Source organism: Dromiciops gliroides, chromosome 2 (assembly GCF_019393635.1).
Source record: "Dromiciops gliroides isolate mDroGli1 chromosome 2, mDroGli1.pri, whole genome shotgun sequence".
In the NCBI taxonomy this organism is placed as follows: Eukaryota; Metazoa; Chordata; class Mammalia; order Microbiotheria; family Microbiotheriidae; genus Dromiciops; species Dromiciops gliroides.
This window is the reverse complement of record NC_057862.1, coordinates 157,886,138-157,905,827: the sequence shown is the minus strand read 5'-3', so window position 1 is coordinate 157,905,827 and position 19,690 is coordinate 157,886,138. Positions and strand designations below refer to the sequence as shown.

The 19,690-nt window shown below is 39.5% G+C and overlaps 1 protein-coding gene across 1 annotated transcript in view; it reads left to right on the top strand.

Annotated features, from left to right (window-relative positions):
- The window catches only part of CHRNA7 (cholinergic receptor nicotinic alpha 7 subunit), a 173,072-nt gene extending 153,707 nt beyond the window's left edge, over window positions 1–19,365 (top strand). Inside the window, exons 7-10 of the mRNA XM_043986518.1 lie at window positions 2,255–2,449; window positions 5,918–6,004; window positions 7,921–8,030; window positions 18,396–19,365. Of these exons, the coding sequence (XP_043842453.1) occupies window positions 2,255–2,449; window positions 5,918–6,004; window positions 7,921–8,030; window positions 18,396–18,914 (911 nt within the window). The 3' untranslated portion in view covers window positions 18,915–19,365. The remainder of the gene's footprint in view (window positions 1–2,254; window positions 2,450–5,917; window positions 6,005–7,920; window positions 8,031–18,395) is intronic.
- The last annotated feature ends 325 nt before the right edge of the window (window positions 19,366–19,690 follow it).

Below are 19,690 nucleotides of genomic sequence, written 5' to 3'. Positions count from 1 at the left end.
GGTCCACAGGGTCAATGAAGAGTTGGACACAACTGAACAACAAAACTCCCCCTCTGTCCTACTAGGATGTGAGTTCCTTGAGGGCATGGACTCTTCAGCTTTGGTCTTTAGGTCTCTAGCTTCTATCACAGTGCCTGGCACAAAGTAGTTGCTTAATAAATCCTTTGAATGAGCTGCAATCTTATTATCTGGTCAGAGAAAGACGTGAAAAAAACTAGAAAATATTTTCAAGGCATGATATGAGTATGTGATTATGTGGTTGAGGAAAGATTATCATGAAGTAGGTTCGATTAGGGAAGGTTGGAAGCAGATCTGGAACTGGAAGTTTAGAATCTGACTACATGAGAGGAAGAGGAAAGCCATTTCAGGATAGAGAACAGAATGAGCAAAGTCAGAAAGGTAGGAATGAATAGACTGAATGTAAGGGACTGGAACATAGGATACATGTTAGGGGATATACTTAACAGCTTAACACAATGCCTGGCACATAAGTTTGATAGCTCATAAGATCATTGATTTAGAGCTCGAAAAGACTTTAGCAATCATTAAACCCAATCTGTTAATTTTATAGATGCAGAAATTGAGTATTGGGGAGGTTAAGAGACTTGCCTAGGGTCACACAGTGATTAAGTGAGATAGGATTTGACCCTAGGTCTTTCTGAAACCAAGTTCAATAGTCTACGTGATATCATGCCACCTTCCCATAAGATAGCATCAATTTCTGAGGTCCTAAATAGTAGGTGGAGAAATTTGGATTTGATCTGATGGATGAACAAGAGCTACTATAGGCACTTATGAAGAAGGGTAAAAAGACAAAAATGTTATATTAAATGATTGCTCTATTAGAGGTGTACAGGACAGAGTGAAGAGGGAGTTGGGGCTTGGTGAGTAGTTGGGGGGGTTATTGCTGCCATCACTGACTTAGAGCTGGAAGGTATCTCAGAAATCATCTTGTAATGACCCAATTTCCTGATTTTACAAAGGAGAAACTAAGGTCCAGATAGAGGAAATTGCTTGCTCAAGGTCACACAGGGAGTAAGTAGCAGAGATAAGATTCAAACTCAGTTCATCTTGAAATAAATCCAGTCTTCTTCCTACTCTACTACACTGCTTGCCCAGGTGTGATGAGATAAAGACTTGAAATAGTGTGATACATTTAGACATAAGGAGGAAGGGCTAGATTCTAGAAGGAAGGATGGAAGATTTGGTAATTCATTAGATAAGGATGATTGGGGGAGGGAAGGAGGCAGAATGAAGAAAAGAAAGTTAAAGTTAAAGGGTTGTAAGCCTAGGAAATTTCAGAATGGTGGTGATGTGTTAATAGGGAATGAAAAGCTGAAAATTGAGGGAGGAAATTCAGTTTGAGATATAATTTTCTATTTTCCCCAAAGCTAACTAAGCCCTGTAAATTACTACTTACAACTTAAATCCACTGGAGTAGGAAAAGCATGTATGTGTCATTCATTTCCCACTTTCTACCCCTTGTAGAGGATGGGAAGAAGGACTAGAATAATTAATCATGGGACCCTAGCTTTAGATTGGGAAGAGACCTAAATGTTATCTAGTTTTACTTCCTTATTTTACAGATGAGGAACCTGAGACCACGAGAGAGTAAGCAAATTAGTCACAAAGGTAGTAAGTGGCAAAGCCAAAATTTGAACCTGGGTCATCAAGTGAAATTAAGTTGGAATTGAAAGGAGGACAAGTTTTTTTCTTTTGAGCTTCTAAATGTCAGTGCTATTTTTAGTTTTTTGGTTTTTGCCTCCCCCTAAAAGTATTAGAAATTGTAAGATTAATAGATATCTGGCTCTCGTTCAAATATCTGATGGAGTTATTCCTCTCCATTCATTTGCGATTTTTTTCTCTGCAAAAAGCATCTCTCCATTTAGAAAAGATGCAGGGTATTATTAATGGGAAAGAGAGAAACAGCTTATAAATGTGGGTGATGGTGTGCATGTCTGAATTTAAGGGAACTAAAATGTAAAACAGTACAAATAGCTAAGTGTACTTAATGAGGTTTGGACGTGGGGTAGTAGGAACACACAAAAAAGAATTTTTTGGACTCCACTAATCTCTTGCTCTTGTTTTTATTTCTAGATTTTTAAAGTGTATCTATCTAAAAGGAAAAAAGATAGGGTTAGAAAGAAATGCTTTTTTTTTCAAGAATAATACCTTTTTTTAAAAAAATAAGATTAGGTATTAGAGATAGCACAAAAGAATTTTAGTAACTTATTATTTTTCCTTCTTCACCTAGAAATTCCTGGAAAGAGGAATGAAAGGTTTTATGATTGCTGTAAAGAACCGTACCCAGATGTAACATTTACCGTGACCATGAGACGAAGGACGCTCTATTATGGCCTTAATCTTCTCATCCCGTGCGTGCTGATATCTGCACTCGCCCTATTAGTGTTTTTGCTTCCTGCAGACTCTGGAGAGAAAATTTCACTTGGTAAATACCATGACTAGATTAGAGGGAGGAATTCTCAACTCAGGAAAACATCATCAAGGAGGAGATAATAGCTTTGTCAGGGATGTAGGACTCTTGCTGGTCAGAAAAGAGGCAGCATACTGCTTTGTCTAAATTAAGAGAGAGTTCGCTATTTGAACCATAAAACTAACCCAAAATGTCATTGGGCTAATTGGTTATTACATACATCCCACAGTAGGTAGCCTTGTGGACTGAGGGGCCTATTACTCGGTATGCTTCACTATCACAATGAGGGATTCTGATTTAGGACGTTGATTAAATGCTATATCTGCCAGGAGCCAGGAGCTACCCAAGAGACACCACTGAATTGTTAAGGATATGATCCTGTTCTAGACTCCTTCTTCAGGACCACACTAGAACAGAAATAAATACCCTAGGAAACATTGACCATTGAGAGAGGAGATAGGGAATAATGGTACGTTTCTTTAATCTGTATGATACTGGCCTCCCAATGGTGTTTCTCATATGTTACTTTCCTTTTCCTCTGTGCCTTTGTATAAGCTGTCCCCAATGCCTGAAATTCACTTATTCTTCACTTCTTCCCTTTAGAATCCTTAGTTTCTTTCAAGGATCAGTTCAAGTATTACTTCCTATACCCTCCAAGTTGCTAGTATATATTTTATATTTATTGATCAGTTTATATGTTGTTCTTCTCAAACCTCTCTCTCTCTCCCCCCTTGATAGAATCATAGATTCTTAAGGGTAGGGACAAGTATATTTTTTGTTTGTTTTTGATTTGATCTTACCCTTAGCACAGGGCCTGGCCCATAATGAGGACTTTGTAAGTGCTTGCTGATTAAATAAATGAATTAATTTTTTATATCCAATCAAATGTCCTTTTCTTCATTAAGGGGTAAGACAGGAAACAGTTACAGAATTAAGAAGTCAGAGGTACTTTGCTGTAAGATAAAAGAGGAAAAAGCATTTTCATAGCAAATGACTATTTATTCTTAAGGAGGTATCGTACACAGACCTGAACTTTATCTTGGACATGCTCCTGGGATGGCTCATTGGTTTGTTTTAAAATATGTATTTTTATTCTATTTTATTCTATTATATAGAGAGAGCTTGTCTCAGGGTCATAAACTTGGGTTCGAATAGTACTTCTGAGGACATAACGGAAATGACTGAACAACAAAAACAATAATATTGACTTTGTCACCCTGGGCAAGATCCCTTAACCCCTCAGGGATCCCATTCAACTTTCTAAGACTATAGGTCAAAGAGAAGGTACTGATCCTCATTGGGAGCGGTTGTTTCTTCACTGGGAGTTCTCTATACCAGTAAAGTCACAGTTGCAGACCCCAGACAAATGTTTTGATCCTTCTCCAAGGCCTCTTGGTGTTGTGAAAGTAACTCTGAATTCTCAGGGACCATGCGAGAGAGGTGAAAGTTATAGCAGATCCCATCACTCTGGACAGACTTTGAATGTGGCTCAGGGACAAACTGTGTGCTTGTCATCCCAGCACCAGCCTTGCTAAATTCAGACAGGTTCGTCTCCAAGTGAGCCACAGGGAGATTAATTTCTTGGCTATAGCAATTCACTGTTTGCTCAAGTGAACAGGGTTGCAATCTGTATGGAAGGAATGAGGAACCACACTGACAAAAATCACAGCCCCTTAAAGGATTGAAGAATTATTGTTATTTTTGGAGGGTGGTTTCCAATCTTAGGTGAGTTTTTCTAATAGGCTTGAGCGAGCTATTTGAGGAGATGGGTAAAAGGAATTGTCCCTTCCTGGTCGTCCAACCAGAACCGAAAGAATTGTGACAAGCTCTCCCCTTCTTTCCTTGCTCCCCGCAAATGATAAATTCTCAAAAATAACAATTAGGTAGATCCAGAGATTTGAGTCCTGGAAGAAAACAGAGAAATCAATGAATCCAACTCCGTCTCCCGACTGAGCGTTTTCTCTGCCCGACCCCATGCCTGGAATGCTTTCTCTCCTTATCTCTGCCTTCTGACTTCTTTCAAGTCCCAGTAAAATCCCACCTTCTGCAGGAAGCCCTCCATGATCCACCTTAGTTCTCATGCTTTTCCTCTGTTCACTATTTTCAACTTAACCTTCCCATAGCCTGTTTGTACATAGCTGTTTGGATGTTATTTCTCCCATTAAACTGTGCGCTCCTTCGAGGCAGAGACTTTTTTGCATTTTTTTTTTGTATCCCCAGGGCTTAGCTAGTGCCAGGCACATAGTAGGAGCTTTGTTGAAGGTCTGTGAACCTTTTTTAAAAAAGTATTTTCAATGATCCCAGATGATTCCAAAGGACTCATGATGGAAAATGCTGTCCACGTCCAGAAAAAGAACTGTGGAATCTGAATGCAGATTGAAGCATACTATTTTCACTTTTTTCTTGGTTTTTTCTTTCTTAAGGTTTTTCACTTTTGTTCTGATTCTTCTTTCACAACATTACTAACATGGAAATATGTTTAACATGATTGTAGTAGGGGGGAGGGAAGAAGGGAGGGCTAAAAATTTGGAACTTGAAATCTTATAAAATGAATGTTGAAATCTATGGAAAAATATTATTAAGATTGAAACAATTTAAAAAGTATTTTGATAACTGGATTCCAATAGAATAGATTTCTTTTATAATCCTACATATTTTATTTTATGCATATAAAAGCATTGTCCTGAGGAGCCCATTGGCTTCACCAGTCTTCCAAAGATGTTCATGACCCCCAAATATAAAGCATCCCTAATGTAAAGCAAATTTGTTACAATCATAAGATAGCAGAAAATAATCATATAGAGTTAAGTTTTCAAACCCAGATCAACATAACACTCTTACTATGGACCATTAGCTGGGGCATCAAAGTGTCTTGGTCATGATAAAATTTTCTTCATGCTGATTTTTTTTTTTTGTTAGAGGGATTTTTATAGACTTGGGATGTCTGGGAACTACAAATTTAAATTCTAACATCTCAGCATAGCAGCAACGATGCTTTTAAATTATCCTCTCCTGGCCTGAAAGAGTAACTCTGTCCCCTGAGGATATAACTTGCTTCCAGGGAGTGATTTAGTCCCTTTTGGGAATTGAGTCCAGTGATAAGTCACTTGCCAGGCCATTTTCAAACAGCGGAGGGGTCTTTATAGCCATATAACAAGGAAGGCAATTGGAGAGATTCCCAGAGAGATTCCTAGTGAAGTAAATAAAAAAGGAAAATAAATAGCTTGACTTTTTTCCTATAGCACTTTACGTTTTTGAAAGCACTACCCTCACAATATACTCAAGAGGTAGAAAGTACAGAGTTTATGATTCTTCTTTTTATAGGTGAGGAATCTGAAACTCAGAGAAGGTAGGTGACTTATCCAGGGTCACATACATAACACAGGTCACAGGAGTCATTATTCTAAATGAGGGATATTGTCTTCAGTTCTTGGCAAAACTCATCTATTCTCCCCTAATTCTGTACTGTTTGTTTTGTTTTAGGGATAACGGTTTTACTATCTCTCACTGTCTTCATGCTGCTCGTGGCAGAAATCATGCCTGCAACTTCTGATTCAGTGCCATTAATAGGTAAGGCAAAAAATGCAAGAGCTTGGTTAGGGAGACAGAGAGGGATGGAATTCTTCATTATCCAGAACCTCTCAGCTGAGAGGAGGGCTTGGGAAGATTATGCTTTATAGACAGGGGTGGCATTGGGTCATAGGGGATGGAGTTCTGGGTTTGGATCCAAGAGAAATGCTGTTTCCTGCTCTCTGACACTTGTTAGCCATGTGACTTTGGGGGAACCACTTCATTCCTATGTGTCCTGGGAAGCTCCCTTGGTCTTCTTTACTAGATCATAGTTGTGAGAGTTACCAAAGCTGATAAAGGCATGGATTCCTTGTGCATTCCTGTGTGCTTTCTGGATGTGGAGAAAAAGAGCTAATCAAACTGTAAAGTGAAATGGCAGGTTTTTTCAACCTGATTTAATAGACTTTAGATAACTTTAGATCGTTGTTCAGTTGTTTTTCAGTTGTGTCCCACTCTTCATGACCCCATTGGGGTTCTCTTGGTAGAGATACTGGAGTGGTTTGCTATTTCCTTCTCTAGCTCATTTGACAGATGAAGAAACTGAGGCAAAAAGGGTTAAGTAACTTGCCCAGGGTCATGCAGCTAGTGAAAGTCTGAGGCCAGATTTGAACTCAGCAAGATGAGTCTTCCTGACTCCAGGCCCAGAACTCTATCCACTGTACCACCTAGCTGCCAAGTAACTACAGAAGGAGTGAGCTGTTTGGTTATAGGCTCAAAATTTGGGTAAGTTAGATCTTGGATTTGGACCTGGGAGAAACCTTAGAGGTAATTTAATCCAGACTCATTATTTTATAGATAAGGAAACTGAGGCTCAGAAGTGGCTTTCCATATATCACCTTGTAGAAAATGGAAGAGCTGGGATATGAACCCAGGTCCTCTGACTCTTCATTCTGTTTCCTCTCCACTGCATTGGACTGTAGTGTTGCCAAATGGATTTTATTTTATATTCTTTCCACCTCATTTGCTTCCTCCACTTCTCACTTCCCTATTTCAAATATTTACTTTCTGCAATGGTTTCCAGGCTGATATTTACCAAATACTCTTCCTATTCCTCTTTCCTGAAGGAGATTCCTGCAAAATGCAACGATAGTGGTAATAGCAATAATGATAAAAAAACATGTTTATATCAGTTTACCTTTCAATTGCCACATCAGTGCTGTGAAGTAGTGAATAACGATGATGATAGCTAGCATTTATATAGTGTTCTGAAGTTTGTAAAATGCTTTAACACGTTATCATAGTTGTTTCTCTTAGGGACCTTGTGAGGTAGGTGCAATTATTACCCCCATTTTACACGTGAGGAAACTGAAGATAGGTAGTGGACAGAGTGCTAGATGTGAAGTCAGAAAGTCCTAGCCTTGGACACTACCAGCATGACCCTGGGCAAGTAATTTAGCCTTATTTTTCTCATCTGTAAATGAGCATGATAATCACAGGTTTTTTGTGAAGACCAAATGGAGTAGTGTTTGTAAAGTGCAATATAAATGGTAACTATCACTATTATTCCCATTTTAATAGAGGAGGAAATTCCATTTCAGAAAGGTTAAGTGACTTGCCAAAAGTCATACAGTTAATGACTAGCAGAGTTGGATTTGACACCAGGTCTTCTGATGCCAAATCCAATGTTCTTTGCATTCATTAGACCTATTTCCCTTGCAGGTGCCTGCCTAACTAGGCTAGGGCTAGCTTTGCTCTGTATAGACAAATGCCAGGGGACATGTCATCTCCTCTCTACCAGGGGCGTGACCCTTAGGAAGGTCATTGCTCCTCAGAGCTCTTCTTCCAACTAATTGGGAGTGTTTGCAGCAAATGAAAACAGTGCAGCTCAGCCTGTTCTCTTTATGGTTGGTGCAGATACTCACTGAAGAATTATGATGATGACTTTCCATGCCTAAGTGGTTCTGTTCTCTCTGCAGCTCAGTATTTTGCCAGCACCATGATCATTGTTGGTTTTTCTGTTGTGGTGACGGTCATCGTTTTGCAATATCACCACCATGATCCTGATGGCGGGAAAATGCCAAAGTGGGTAAGTCAGGACTCCTGAAACCTGGATTCAGGGACAGATTTCTCCTTAAAAACATATTGGTAGCATAGGAGCACTTCCAAAACCACATTTACATTCTGTCTTTAAGGAACTACCTATATTTCTGTTTTGATTTAGTTATCCAAGCATTGATTATGAAGTTTTTTTTTAAAACAAAAACCCCACAAATAAGCCAGAATGTCTGCATTTGAAGGAACGTTGTTCTTTAATTTTTTTTTTTTTTTTGGTGGGGAAGCTATATACCTGGGTCTACTGATGCAATCAATATACAGCTGACAAAGAGGGAATGTGTCTTGTCTGCTTCTTCCTCAAAGGATATTGCTTTAGGTTGAAGCTCTGCATTCTTCACTTTTCTACCCTCAATGCTCAATTATTTTCCTATCCTTTCTCCCCACAAACCATCCTCCATGCTTTGGACTGTTTTGCTATTAGACTAAGTTCCTAATTCCTACCTATCTGTCTAAATCAGTTGCTTTCTTTGAACACTCAGATCTGGCCTTGACTGTCCTTAAACATTTTTTACTGATATCATTTGTTTTTACCTCCCCCTCATTCCCACTATGTTCTTCCTTGCTGCCTCACTCAGGGAGCCGTCCCTTATAACAAAGAGAAAAAAGGCATTTCAGCAGAACGAAACCGCATGGCAGCTAAATCTGCTGGTGTGTGCCATATTCTGCACCCGTAGTTCCCCCCACCCCTGCTGTGAACAAGGGAGGAAGGCCTTATATCTATTCTTAGGAGCTTAGCTTTATCATCATAATTAGATAGTGCTCAGTTTTTATTGCTGATTGTTTTTTCCTTTACATTGCTGTGCACATTGATTCTCCTCACTTCATCTTGTGTCTGTTTATATGTTTCCAATCACCTGATCAATTGGCAAGCATTTACTGAGCACTTTCTGTGTGTTAGGCACTGGGGTTACAAAGACTGGGCCCTCAAAGAGCTTACATTCTCTTGAGGGAGAAAACTGGATGGATGCCTATAAGTATTTATGAGATAGTGAGAAAATCAGTACAAAGGGAGGCATCAGCATCTGGGGCGATTAGGAAAAGCTCTATGGAGAGCAGAGATTCTTAACCTTTTCTGCCTCATGGGGCCTTTCACCAGGTGAATGGAGCCTATGGACTGGTTCTAAGAATCATGTTTTTAAATGCACAAAATAAAACACAATGGGAAAACACAAGGGAAACAAGTTTTATTGAAACACAGTTATCAAAGTATTAGAAAAATAAAGTTCACAGACTCCAGAGGTAGATGTCACTTCCATAGAATTTTTCTTCTTCTTCTTTTTTTTTTGGTGAGGCAGTGAGGGTTAAATGACTTGCCCAAGGACACACAACTAGTAAGTGTCAAGTATCTGAGTCCAGATTTGAACTCAGGCCTTCCTGAATCCAGGGCTGGTGCTTTATCTAGGGCAGCCACCTAGCTGCCCCTCTATAGAATTTTGAAGGAAACAAGGGGATTCTAGAAGGTGGGAGGTGGGAAGTGAGATGGGAGTTCATTCCAGGCATTGGAGACAGTCAGTACAAAGGGGCAGAAATGGAATGTCTTGTGCAAGCAACAGGAACAAGCCAAGCAGGTCTTGGCTGGACCATGGACTGCTCAAAAAAGGGGATTAATCTACAAAATAAGGTTGGAAAGGTAGGTTGAGGTGAGGTTTTGAAGGACATTCAAAACAAAAGAAGAGCCCTTATATTTGATCTGAGTTGCAATAGGGAGCCACTGGAGTTTATATTGGGTGGAAGAATGACATGGTCAGCTCTGCATTTTTGGAATATTCCTTTTGGCAGCTGTGTGAAGCAAGGTTGAATGGGGGTGAGAACAACTGGGGGGCTATTGCAATACTCCTGCTAGAGGTGAGAAGGTTTTACTTCTCTATATTCATGTTTATCATTGTTTACAGTGGTGGGATATTCTATTACATTCATGTACCATAGTATATTTAGCCATTTTCCAACTAATGGCCAGTTACTTGGTTTCCAGTTCTTTGCTACTACAAAAAGCTCTGCTCTAAATATTTAGTGTATATGAGATCTTTCTTTTTTTTGTCTCCTCAGGGTACATGCCTAGAAGTGGGTTAGCTAATTGTTCTCCCCAGCCACATTGCAACCCCTCTCCCCATTTATGCACACTGCAGTCAAATCAAATTGGTCTTCTTACTGTTCTTCATATATGACACCTGACCTCTCATCTCTCTGACTGCTCTGATGGTTCCCCATGCCTGGAAAGAACTCTTTCCTCACCCCTGCTTCTTAGAATATTTAGTTTCCTCTCATGCTTAGTTCAAGTGCCACCATCTACATGAAGCCTTCTCTGATCCCTTTCCCCAGCTGCTAGTATCTTTCCTCTCAGAATCATCTTGTTTTTCTTTTATATATTTTTGTATGTGCTTTCCCATCTATATATTTTTATATTTTTTCTAACTTGACTAGATTATGTCAAAAGAATGGAATGTGATAGATGAGATTTGGCAGATACTCAGGAACCCACCTGAGTGGATTACTGTCTGATTTGACTGGATTAGTAGTTGACTAGATTCTAAGCACATCTGGCTGGTACTTGAGAGTACTTAAGAAAGCATGGTTCTCAGAATCTAAAAAAACTTTGAACTTCCAGCCCAATCAACCAACCAGCTTGAAGAACCTCCCCGTTCTGGGAGGGGACAGGAAGGAGGAAAGGGGAGCCTGCACGAAGAGCGCTGTCTCTTTGCTTCCTGACTTGGTGGTGACGGTAGAGAATGACGGAGAGGAGCTGAAGAAAGATAGGATTGCGAGGTTGTAGGAATTCTGTTTTCAATCTTTCTCTTTCTATATTTCAATAAACCCTTAAAAATCTAAACACGTTTTATCAGTGATTTTAATTAGTCTCCCCCAAAACTGGGGGAACAGATTAGAACCCACATTTAGAATTTTAAATTACACAATTATAAGATACCTGAGGGCTGAAATACTCATTTTTTTCTTTATATCTTCAACACCTCACATCGTACTTGGCATATAGTAGGCATTTGATAATAAATGCTTATTGATTGATTGGAGCAAATCTCAAAATCCCCTCCCCCTAGTCTTCAATAATTCATCATCTTCTGGCTCCTTTTCTGTTGCCTACATATGATCTAACTCACTATACCACTAGACTCCGAGCTGTCTTCCTATCTCTCTCTCTCTCTCTCTGGCTCTGACCTAAAACTCTGAGATAATTCTGGGGTAGAGGTGTCTGTCTCTGTGGCAGCCTTAATTCAGAGTAAAGTCTTCCCACCCCTAGCAACCTCAAGGCAATTGCAAGATCCTTTGGGCTGATTTTAGGATCCCAGAACCCTTCCAGTGACCCCTGAAAAACAGTTAAAGAACAAAAGGCCAGTCCTTGCCTTGTGAAAGCACAGCCCACACAAACATGTTTGCTGCCTGATAGTGCTGATTCCTTCCCTTGTTCCATCCTGCCTGTTGTTTTTTCAATATCTTTTTTTAAATTGTAAAAACTGGTTGAAGTCTGAGCCATACTTTACTTAAATTTATGTGCTTTTTAGGTTATGGTCCACGTTTGCTTTTCCATTTTTCTTGCCCATGTTGTCAGCGATGGGTCTTTAATACCCTCTTCTTTGCTAGCAAATGGAAATGCTCCATATTCTATTACACAACTAAATATTCTATGCTAAGCTTGGTGGGTAGCTTTTAATGAGGTTATAGAAAGTGCTATGACAGGCAGACATCACAATGAGGACCTTAATCATCCCTAGGTTCTTATGGTTTAGAACAGGTCCTGAATTCCAAAAGCCTTATTAGCCAAATTTTCTCAATTGGGGTTTCATTTCCTGTTAAAGAACTATAATGTAGTTTGTGCCACTATTGTCCTCCTCCAGAGGTTAATGCTGCCACTCCATTTCAATCAAACTGGGCTCCTTAGTGCCCTCCACACTCCATTTACACGTGCCTTTGCACTTAGATGAAGATGAAAAAGGAGACTGGCTTGATGAGGTGGGGAACATATATTCCCCATGCCTGCCTAAGACCAGACACAAGTACATGGAGTTTGTTGTCCTGACAGTTATTACTATTTTATTTTATTAATTCATCTATTTAGTTTCCTATCTGTCTATCCATCTATTTATTCATTTATCCATCCATCCATCTACCCATCCATCCACCCACCCGCCCACCCATCCAGTCATCCATCTATCCATCCATCCATCCATGTCAGTATACAAACATGTCCTTCATGCTACCCTGACTTCTACTCTATTTAGGTTAGTCTCACTTCCCTGGAAATGTGTCTTGTTCATTGCCTCCTCTCTACCATGATTCAGATTGTTTTTCCCTATAGGAAGAGGCATTGTAGTAAAGTGGGAAGAGTGCTGCTTCTAGAATCAGAGGAACTGGGTTCAAATTTCACCTCTGATACTTCTCTGTGTGATGTTCAGCAAGTCATTTAACATTTCTTTTTTTAATGAGGCAATTGGGGTTAAGTGACTTGCCCAGGGTCAAACAGCTAGTAAGTGTTAAGTGTCTGAGGCTGGATTTGAACTCAGGTACTCCTGACTCCAGGGCTGGTGCTCTATCCACTGTGCCATCTAGCTGCCCCCATTTAACATTTCTGAGACTCAGTTTCCTCGTTTGTAAATTGAAAGGGTTAGACTAGTCTTTGAGGTTTGTTCTAGCTCTAGATCAGGAATTGTTATCCTAGGATCTGTGAACTTTTAAAATACATTTTGACAACTGTATTTCTTTTTCTTTTTTCTTTTTTTAGTCTTCTTTCAAGACATCTTTTTTTTGGGGGGGGTGGCAGGGTTAAGTGACTTGCCCAGGGTCACACAGCTAGTAAGTATCAAATGTCTGAAGCCAGATTTGAAGTCAGGTCCTCCTGAATCCAGGGCTGGTGCTCTATCCACTGCGCCACCTATTTGCCCCTTGATAACTGTATTTCAATAAATTGGGGGAAGCTAGGTGGCACACTGGATAGAGTGCAGGCCTGGAGTCAGGGAGACTTATCTTCCTGAATTCCAGTCTGGCTTCAGATACTTACTAGTTGTGTGACTCTAAGCAAGTCACTTCACTATGTTTGCCTCAGTTTCCTCATCTATAATATGAGCTAGAGAAGGACATGGCAAACCACTCCAGTATCTTTGCCCCAAATGGGGTCACAAAAAGTTAGGTATGACTGAAAAATGATTGGATAACAACATTAAATTTTAATAAATTGCTTTTCTTTGTATATTCTACAAATTTTGATTTATGCTTTTAAAGCATGATTTTGAGAAGGGGTCTATTGGCTTTACCAAACTGCTAAAGGGGTGCAGAACAGAAAAGGATGCTTTACATCCTATGCTCCTAAAGTGTTCTCCCTGTCCTGCTTCATCTACCTCATCCTATCCATGTATCTTTCTCAAAGTCCCCTCCTTCATGAATATTCCCAACTGACATCTTCAAACTTCCATTATATGTCACTATTGTTGTCAATATCACAGAATTAAAAACTTCACAATTTATTTGCTAGAAGCAGTATTGCATAATAGAGTGAGTCTTGAGCATTGAATTAGAACACTGGGGATCACATCCTGTCTCTGACACTTACTGGAGAGCTCTGAGCAAGTGACTTAAGCCCTGTGTGCCTAAGAGCTTTGGAAATCCTTAAAACTTTACTAAATTATAGCAGGTTGTTAACTGTGCCTGTGGAATGAATTTTCACAATTGGAGGTCAAGATGCTGATGAAACCACAGGTCCTTCTTTTTAAATAAATTTTTTTTTGGTGGGGCAATGAAGGTTAAGTGACTTGTCCAAGATCACACAGCTAGTAAGTGTCAAGTGTCTGAGACAAGATTTGAACTCAGGTCCTCCTGAATCCAGGATCAATGCTCCACTGCTCCACCTAGCTGTCCCACAGGTCTTTCTTGTAGCATGTTGCCTAATTTTCTAATTATTTCTTGTGTCTGGGTCTTGGATCATCAAGAAGATTTTTAAGCCTTTTGAGGGCACATCTCATACTTTATTGGTATCCTCTGCTGGGTCTCAACACTGTATGAAATACTTAATAAATAGCATCATAGGTTTTTACAGCTGAAAGAGATCAGAGAGTCTAGATTCCTTACTTTTCAAGTGAGGAAACTGAGGCCAAAAGAGTTGAAGTGACTTGTCCAAGGTCACACGGATAGTAAATAGCAGAAGCAACATTCAAACCAAGGTGTTCTGGTTCCCAAATCCGGTCTCTCTCCACAAACTGCATTCCCTGGATATATCAATGGGTATATACACACAATTCATGTGAAAATGATGGGCTTAGGACACTAGGACCCAGGATAATGACTCATCCACATTTCCCTGATAACAAACCTAATGAGTTTGTCCAGAAAAAAACTAAATTTATAGCATATGTCTATTGTTCACATCTAGGCACAAGTACATACTGAAACTATGGTTAACTGCAACTGAAACACTAAACTCAGAGACAAAGGTCTGTTGCTTTATCTGACTCCCGGTTCTGTTTATTTCCTTATTGGAAACATAACAGCATCCTAGGGAACTGTTCCAATGATCTGTTATTTGAAGATGCTATTGTGGGATGCTATAATATTATGTGACATTTGCACGGAAAGAAATTAGACTATAACCCAGTAAACCAACATTGGCGAACATAAGCAACGTTTGATAAGTGTCAAGAGGATAATCTCGCCTGTTGAGATGCTTCAGCTTTGAAAGCCAGTGAGTTAGTTCATGGAATTCAAAATAAAATCAACTGTTTGAATCATTTTGAGATTGACTGTCCCTCATTTCAGGGAGTAAGCAGGAAGGAGGTGGAAAGACTCCTCCACACTCCATCAGCTGTTGAGGGTATATTTTATTCTGGTGCCAGTTGAATTACTCTACACATTCAGGAGTGTCTTTGTTCAGGATTTGGCATGGCCAAAGTAATGACCAGGAACCTTCTAGGAGGCAGTTAGTAGGTCAATAAATATTTCTCAATGGCTTACAATTTGCCAGGTGATTTGCTAAGTTCTGGGGATATAAAGAAATGTAAAAACAGTCCTTATCCTCAAGGAGGTTTATGTTCTAATAGGAGAGACAAAAGGAAAATAAATAAGTACATTCATGAGCTATTCTACTACTTGGAGAAATCTCAGAAGAATGCATGACATTTAAAAAAAAACCCTCTACATAGGCTCAGAGACAGCATGGCAGAATGGATAAAGGGCTGGCCTTGGAGTCAGAAAGATATGGGTGCAAGTTCTAACTTTGAAACATCATGATCATCACATCATGTGATCATGAATAGGTACCTCTGGGTGCCTTTGGGTAACTCTCTGAGATGATAAATTACAGATGTAGAGAAGCTTATCTGTATTGGTCAAGGGAGTTTCCACACCAGAAATTTTCTACCTCTCCGCTAATAAAGTCATGAATTAAAAATCCAGCAAACCTTTGCAGAATATGCCTCCATATTTTAATTCGTGACTGTTCTCAGAGATGGGTTCCGCCCTTCTCTTTGAAATAGAGCTCCCATCTTAAAAAAAGATTGACCCATTTTCACTCACAGACCATTCACATCTGTTTTTTCACTAACTGGTGAATGAAAAATACGGAGCTTTTGCTCAGTTAGAATCTTTCTTGTTTCTTTTTATGTGGAAAGCGAATTAAAAAGCATGAACATACCCCTTCCACCACCAGGATTAAGGTCTTTTATATGGAGAAAACCAAGGTAGGACTAAGTCATCTGATACTGTTGGAAGACTCTATTTCAAGACCCAAATCTACTTCTTAAGTAAATACTCTGAAATCCTAACAAACTGGCAGAGCTTAAGGGAAATTTTACTATAAATGTAGCACTGGACAATGACATTTAGATTATGAATATGAAAGAGATACATTTGGATGGGCTTTTGAAATCTGATTTGGTGGATTTCAGAAGCCTGGATTTGAATGAAAGCCTCAGAGCTTCTTTGCCCTTTTCTATGATTGCTCTGAAACAAGAGAATGAAAGTTAATAAGTTGAAGATTAAAGGTTTGCCGTGCAACCAGGATAAAACCAATCTGCAGCTTTTCTTTGCCCATTTCCTTCCTTCCCTTCCTCTCCTCCCTCTCTCCCCTTTCCTTTCTGTCTCCCTCCCTCTTCTCTTTCCTCCTTCTGTCTCAATTTTCTTTGCTCTTCTTGAGAGCTATTTACTGAAATTATCTTTGATAAGATGTCATAAAAGTAATTACCAGCAGTGAATGAATGTGCTGCATATCCAGGATTCACATCTTCCTAGCTGTAGCTCAGAAGGGAAACAAAGGTATTCAGTTACTGAATAAAGCTTTGTCTATACCCACAATGTAAAATGGATAGCCAGCATGGTTATTTGATAACTGAAAATATCCTTTTTCTCTCAATAAATCAGATAACTTAGGCAAGAGCTTTTTTGTAACCTAAATTATCTAGATTATTCATTGTTTGGGTTCTTCTTCACTTTTTTTAGCCTAATTCCCTTATTTTTCCAAATTAAATTTTTTTCAGTAAATAAGAATTTATTTGTTCCTTACCCCTAACTCCCCTTGAAATAAAAAAGGATTTATGCCAAAAAAGGTTTACTCATTTTCACTTGCAAACTATACACATCTGTTTTTACTAAATAGTACATGAAAAGTGCAGTTTTTGTTCAGTTAGAATCTTCCTTTTTTGTTATTGAAAATATAAAAAGGATGATGATGGTGATGATAGGACTGGACCTGTGATTTTATTGTAGGAACTCCTAGATGAGGAAAGTCCCTTTACTGATGCAGGTTGGCACCTAGTTTTAAATTTATGTAATGTGGCAGCTAGGTGACACTTACTAGCTGTGTGACCCTGGGCAAGTCACTTAACCTCAATTGCCTCACCAAAAAAACTAAACCGCAATAAATTTATGTAATAATCTGAATTGCCTTCAGGCCTCCAGGAGAGGTGTCATACATGCAGTCCATGACATTCTCATGTGGCCTTGAACCAGATTAAAATAGAGTTCCTATCAGACTTTGATGTGTTGATGTGTTAATAAAAAAGAAATATGTACATGTGTGGTTTTCTAAGTTGATTTGCATCTCATAGGGATCCTTATGTATTGTGTAGTGTTTCCATCTGAGCAAACTCATGACATGACTTGCTTACGGCACTTGGAAGTTAAGTGTCCTGGCCTTCAGAGGCAGGAAGACCTAAGTTCCCACCCTGTTTCTAATACATACTGTCTGTGTGTCCCTGGATAAAAATGTCACCTTCCAATGCCCTAGGCAACTCTCTAAGAGGAGAAGTTAAAAAACAAATGCCAATCTGAATTGGTGAAAGGATTTCTCTCTTCAAGGAGTCCCTAATCTCTGGAGTCAGAGTATCTGGGTTCAAGTCTCTCCTCTGATACTTATTTCCTATATAACCTTGGGCAAGTCACTTAACTTTCATGGGTCTTAAATTCCTTTCTTGTAAATTGAAAGTGTTGGACTAGATGACTTCTGCTGGCCCTTCCAGCTCTAGATTTATGATCTTATGTATAAGATAAATGCATTTTACATATATTATCTTATTTGAGCTAAGTAATTGCAACTTTCTTCCACTACATATGGAATCCTACCCTAGGCTTAGAGAACAGGTCATAGTTAATCCTTAGTATCTCATAGTGCTCTCTATATAGAATTGGGATAGGGACTATACCTCTCTGATTTCATTTGTTTAAGAAATTCTCAGGTGAGAAAATTCTCTTTATCAGTACAGGTCAGCACCTCCTCTGCAACTTATAACATTAGAAAGCTGCCCAGAACATTAAGAGGTTAAATGATTTGGCCAAGGGCACACGGCCAAGTATGTCAGGGGTTAGGGACTTGAACTCAGGTCTTTCTGGCTTTGAGGCTAGCTCACCCTCCACTAGACCACACTGCCTCTGTCTAATAAGTCTGTGCTGAAATTTAACATCCTCAGTTTCATTTCAGAAATACACATCCTACATGTTCCCTCAGCCAGATGTCTTCTTTAAGACAGGTTGTGCCAGCTCTTTTCTAGACTATTGGCTTCCTCAGAGAAAAATCACTGCATCAAGGCTAATGTTATATGTTGATTTTCATTCATTTCTCTCAACCAGCTCAGCAGTCTGGCCTGTCATCCCCGATCAAGTATATATAATCAATAGGGAATAGGAGATATTAGATTCTGTTTCCCTCTAGAATTAATGAAATATCTGTTTAACTTGGGAAGCTCACTCATTTTTTTCCCCTCATTATTGTCCGGCAAATTTCACTTGGGAACAAATATTGACAGATTTGTTTCACAGTCTGCCTTTCAAGTTCAGGTTGTTTTTGCTCCATTCCCAGCATGCATAAAGGGCTTGGATCCTAACACACTCTGCCTATCTTTCCTAGACCAGAATCATCCTTCTGAATTGGTGCGCCTGGTTTCTGAGAATGAAACGGCCAGGAGAGGACAAGGTTCGCCCCGCCTGCCAGCACAAGCAGCACCGATGTAGCCTGACCAGCGTGGAGCTCAATGCCATGTCAGGGCAGCCAACCAGTAACGGCAACATGCTCTACATTGGCTTCCGTGGACTAGAGGGGACGCACTGCGTGCCTGCTAGTGACTCTGGGGTTATCTGTGGTAGGATGACTTGTTCTCCCACCGAGGAGGAGAATCTCCTTCACAGTGGGCACACCTCTGAGGGGGACCCAGACCTGGCTAAGATCTTGGAGGAGGTCCGCTACATTGCAAACCGATTTCGTGACCAGGATGAGGAGGAAGCTGTTTGCAATGAGTGGAAGTTTGCAGCCTGTGTGGTGGATCGCCTGTGCCTGATGGCTTTTTCAGTCTTCACCATCATCTGCACCATTGGGATCTTGATGTCCGCGCCAAACTTTGTCGAGGCTGTGTCTAAAGATTTTGCTTAACCTAGCACTGGTTTTGATCCTGTAATGCTTGCTATATAGGGATTATATGGGGAGAACTCTGTTTGGCTTTGGTGGGACTTTGGGGTGCTAATCCCATAACAACATCAGATGTATCATTGTTATCATTAGTGTTGTTACTTGCAATTTCTCATTTGTAATACAATGATGATGGAGTTTATCCTATCAGGTAGTCTAACATGTACAATCAGAGACCTTTTTAGGGCTGGAAGGGATTGGGCTTTTTAGGCTGGATGGGATCTAGTCATTTTGTTGACTTCCCTGTAAAATAACACTTGAAATATCCTACACATCTTAAGTATCAATCCCATATTTCAAGATGACCAAGACTAAAAGTTCCTTGACCGGTATTGTTGTTAATGCATGTCTGCATGTCAGTTGCCCCAAAGGTTTAAAATGACTACATACAAACTGGTTTGAAAAGAAATCTAAATTAATTATATATATATATATATATATATATATATATATATATATATATATATATATTTAACTAGCTGGCTATTTTAATGAATGAGTAAATAAGTGGTTGTTTGATGGGATTCAACTTTTTCATTTATTTATTTTTCCAACTCATAGGATTTCTTTAAAAACTACAAGGAAACTTATAGGTTGTCTATTCCAGTCCCCTCATTTTATAGATCAGGGCACTTGGGTCCAAAGTTAGGAATTGACTAGGTAGCACGTGGCTGAGTCAGGATCTGAACCTATATCTATGACTCCAAATCCAGTACTCTTTCCAAGTCAATATGAAGGAG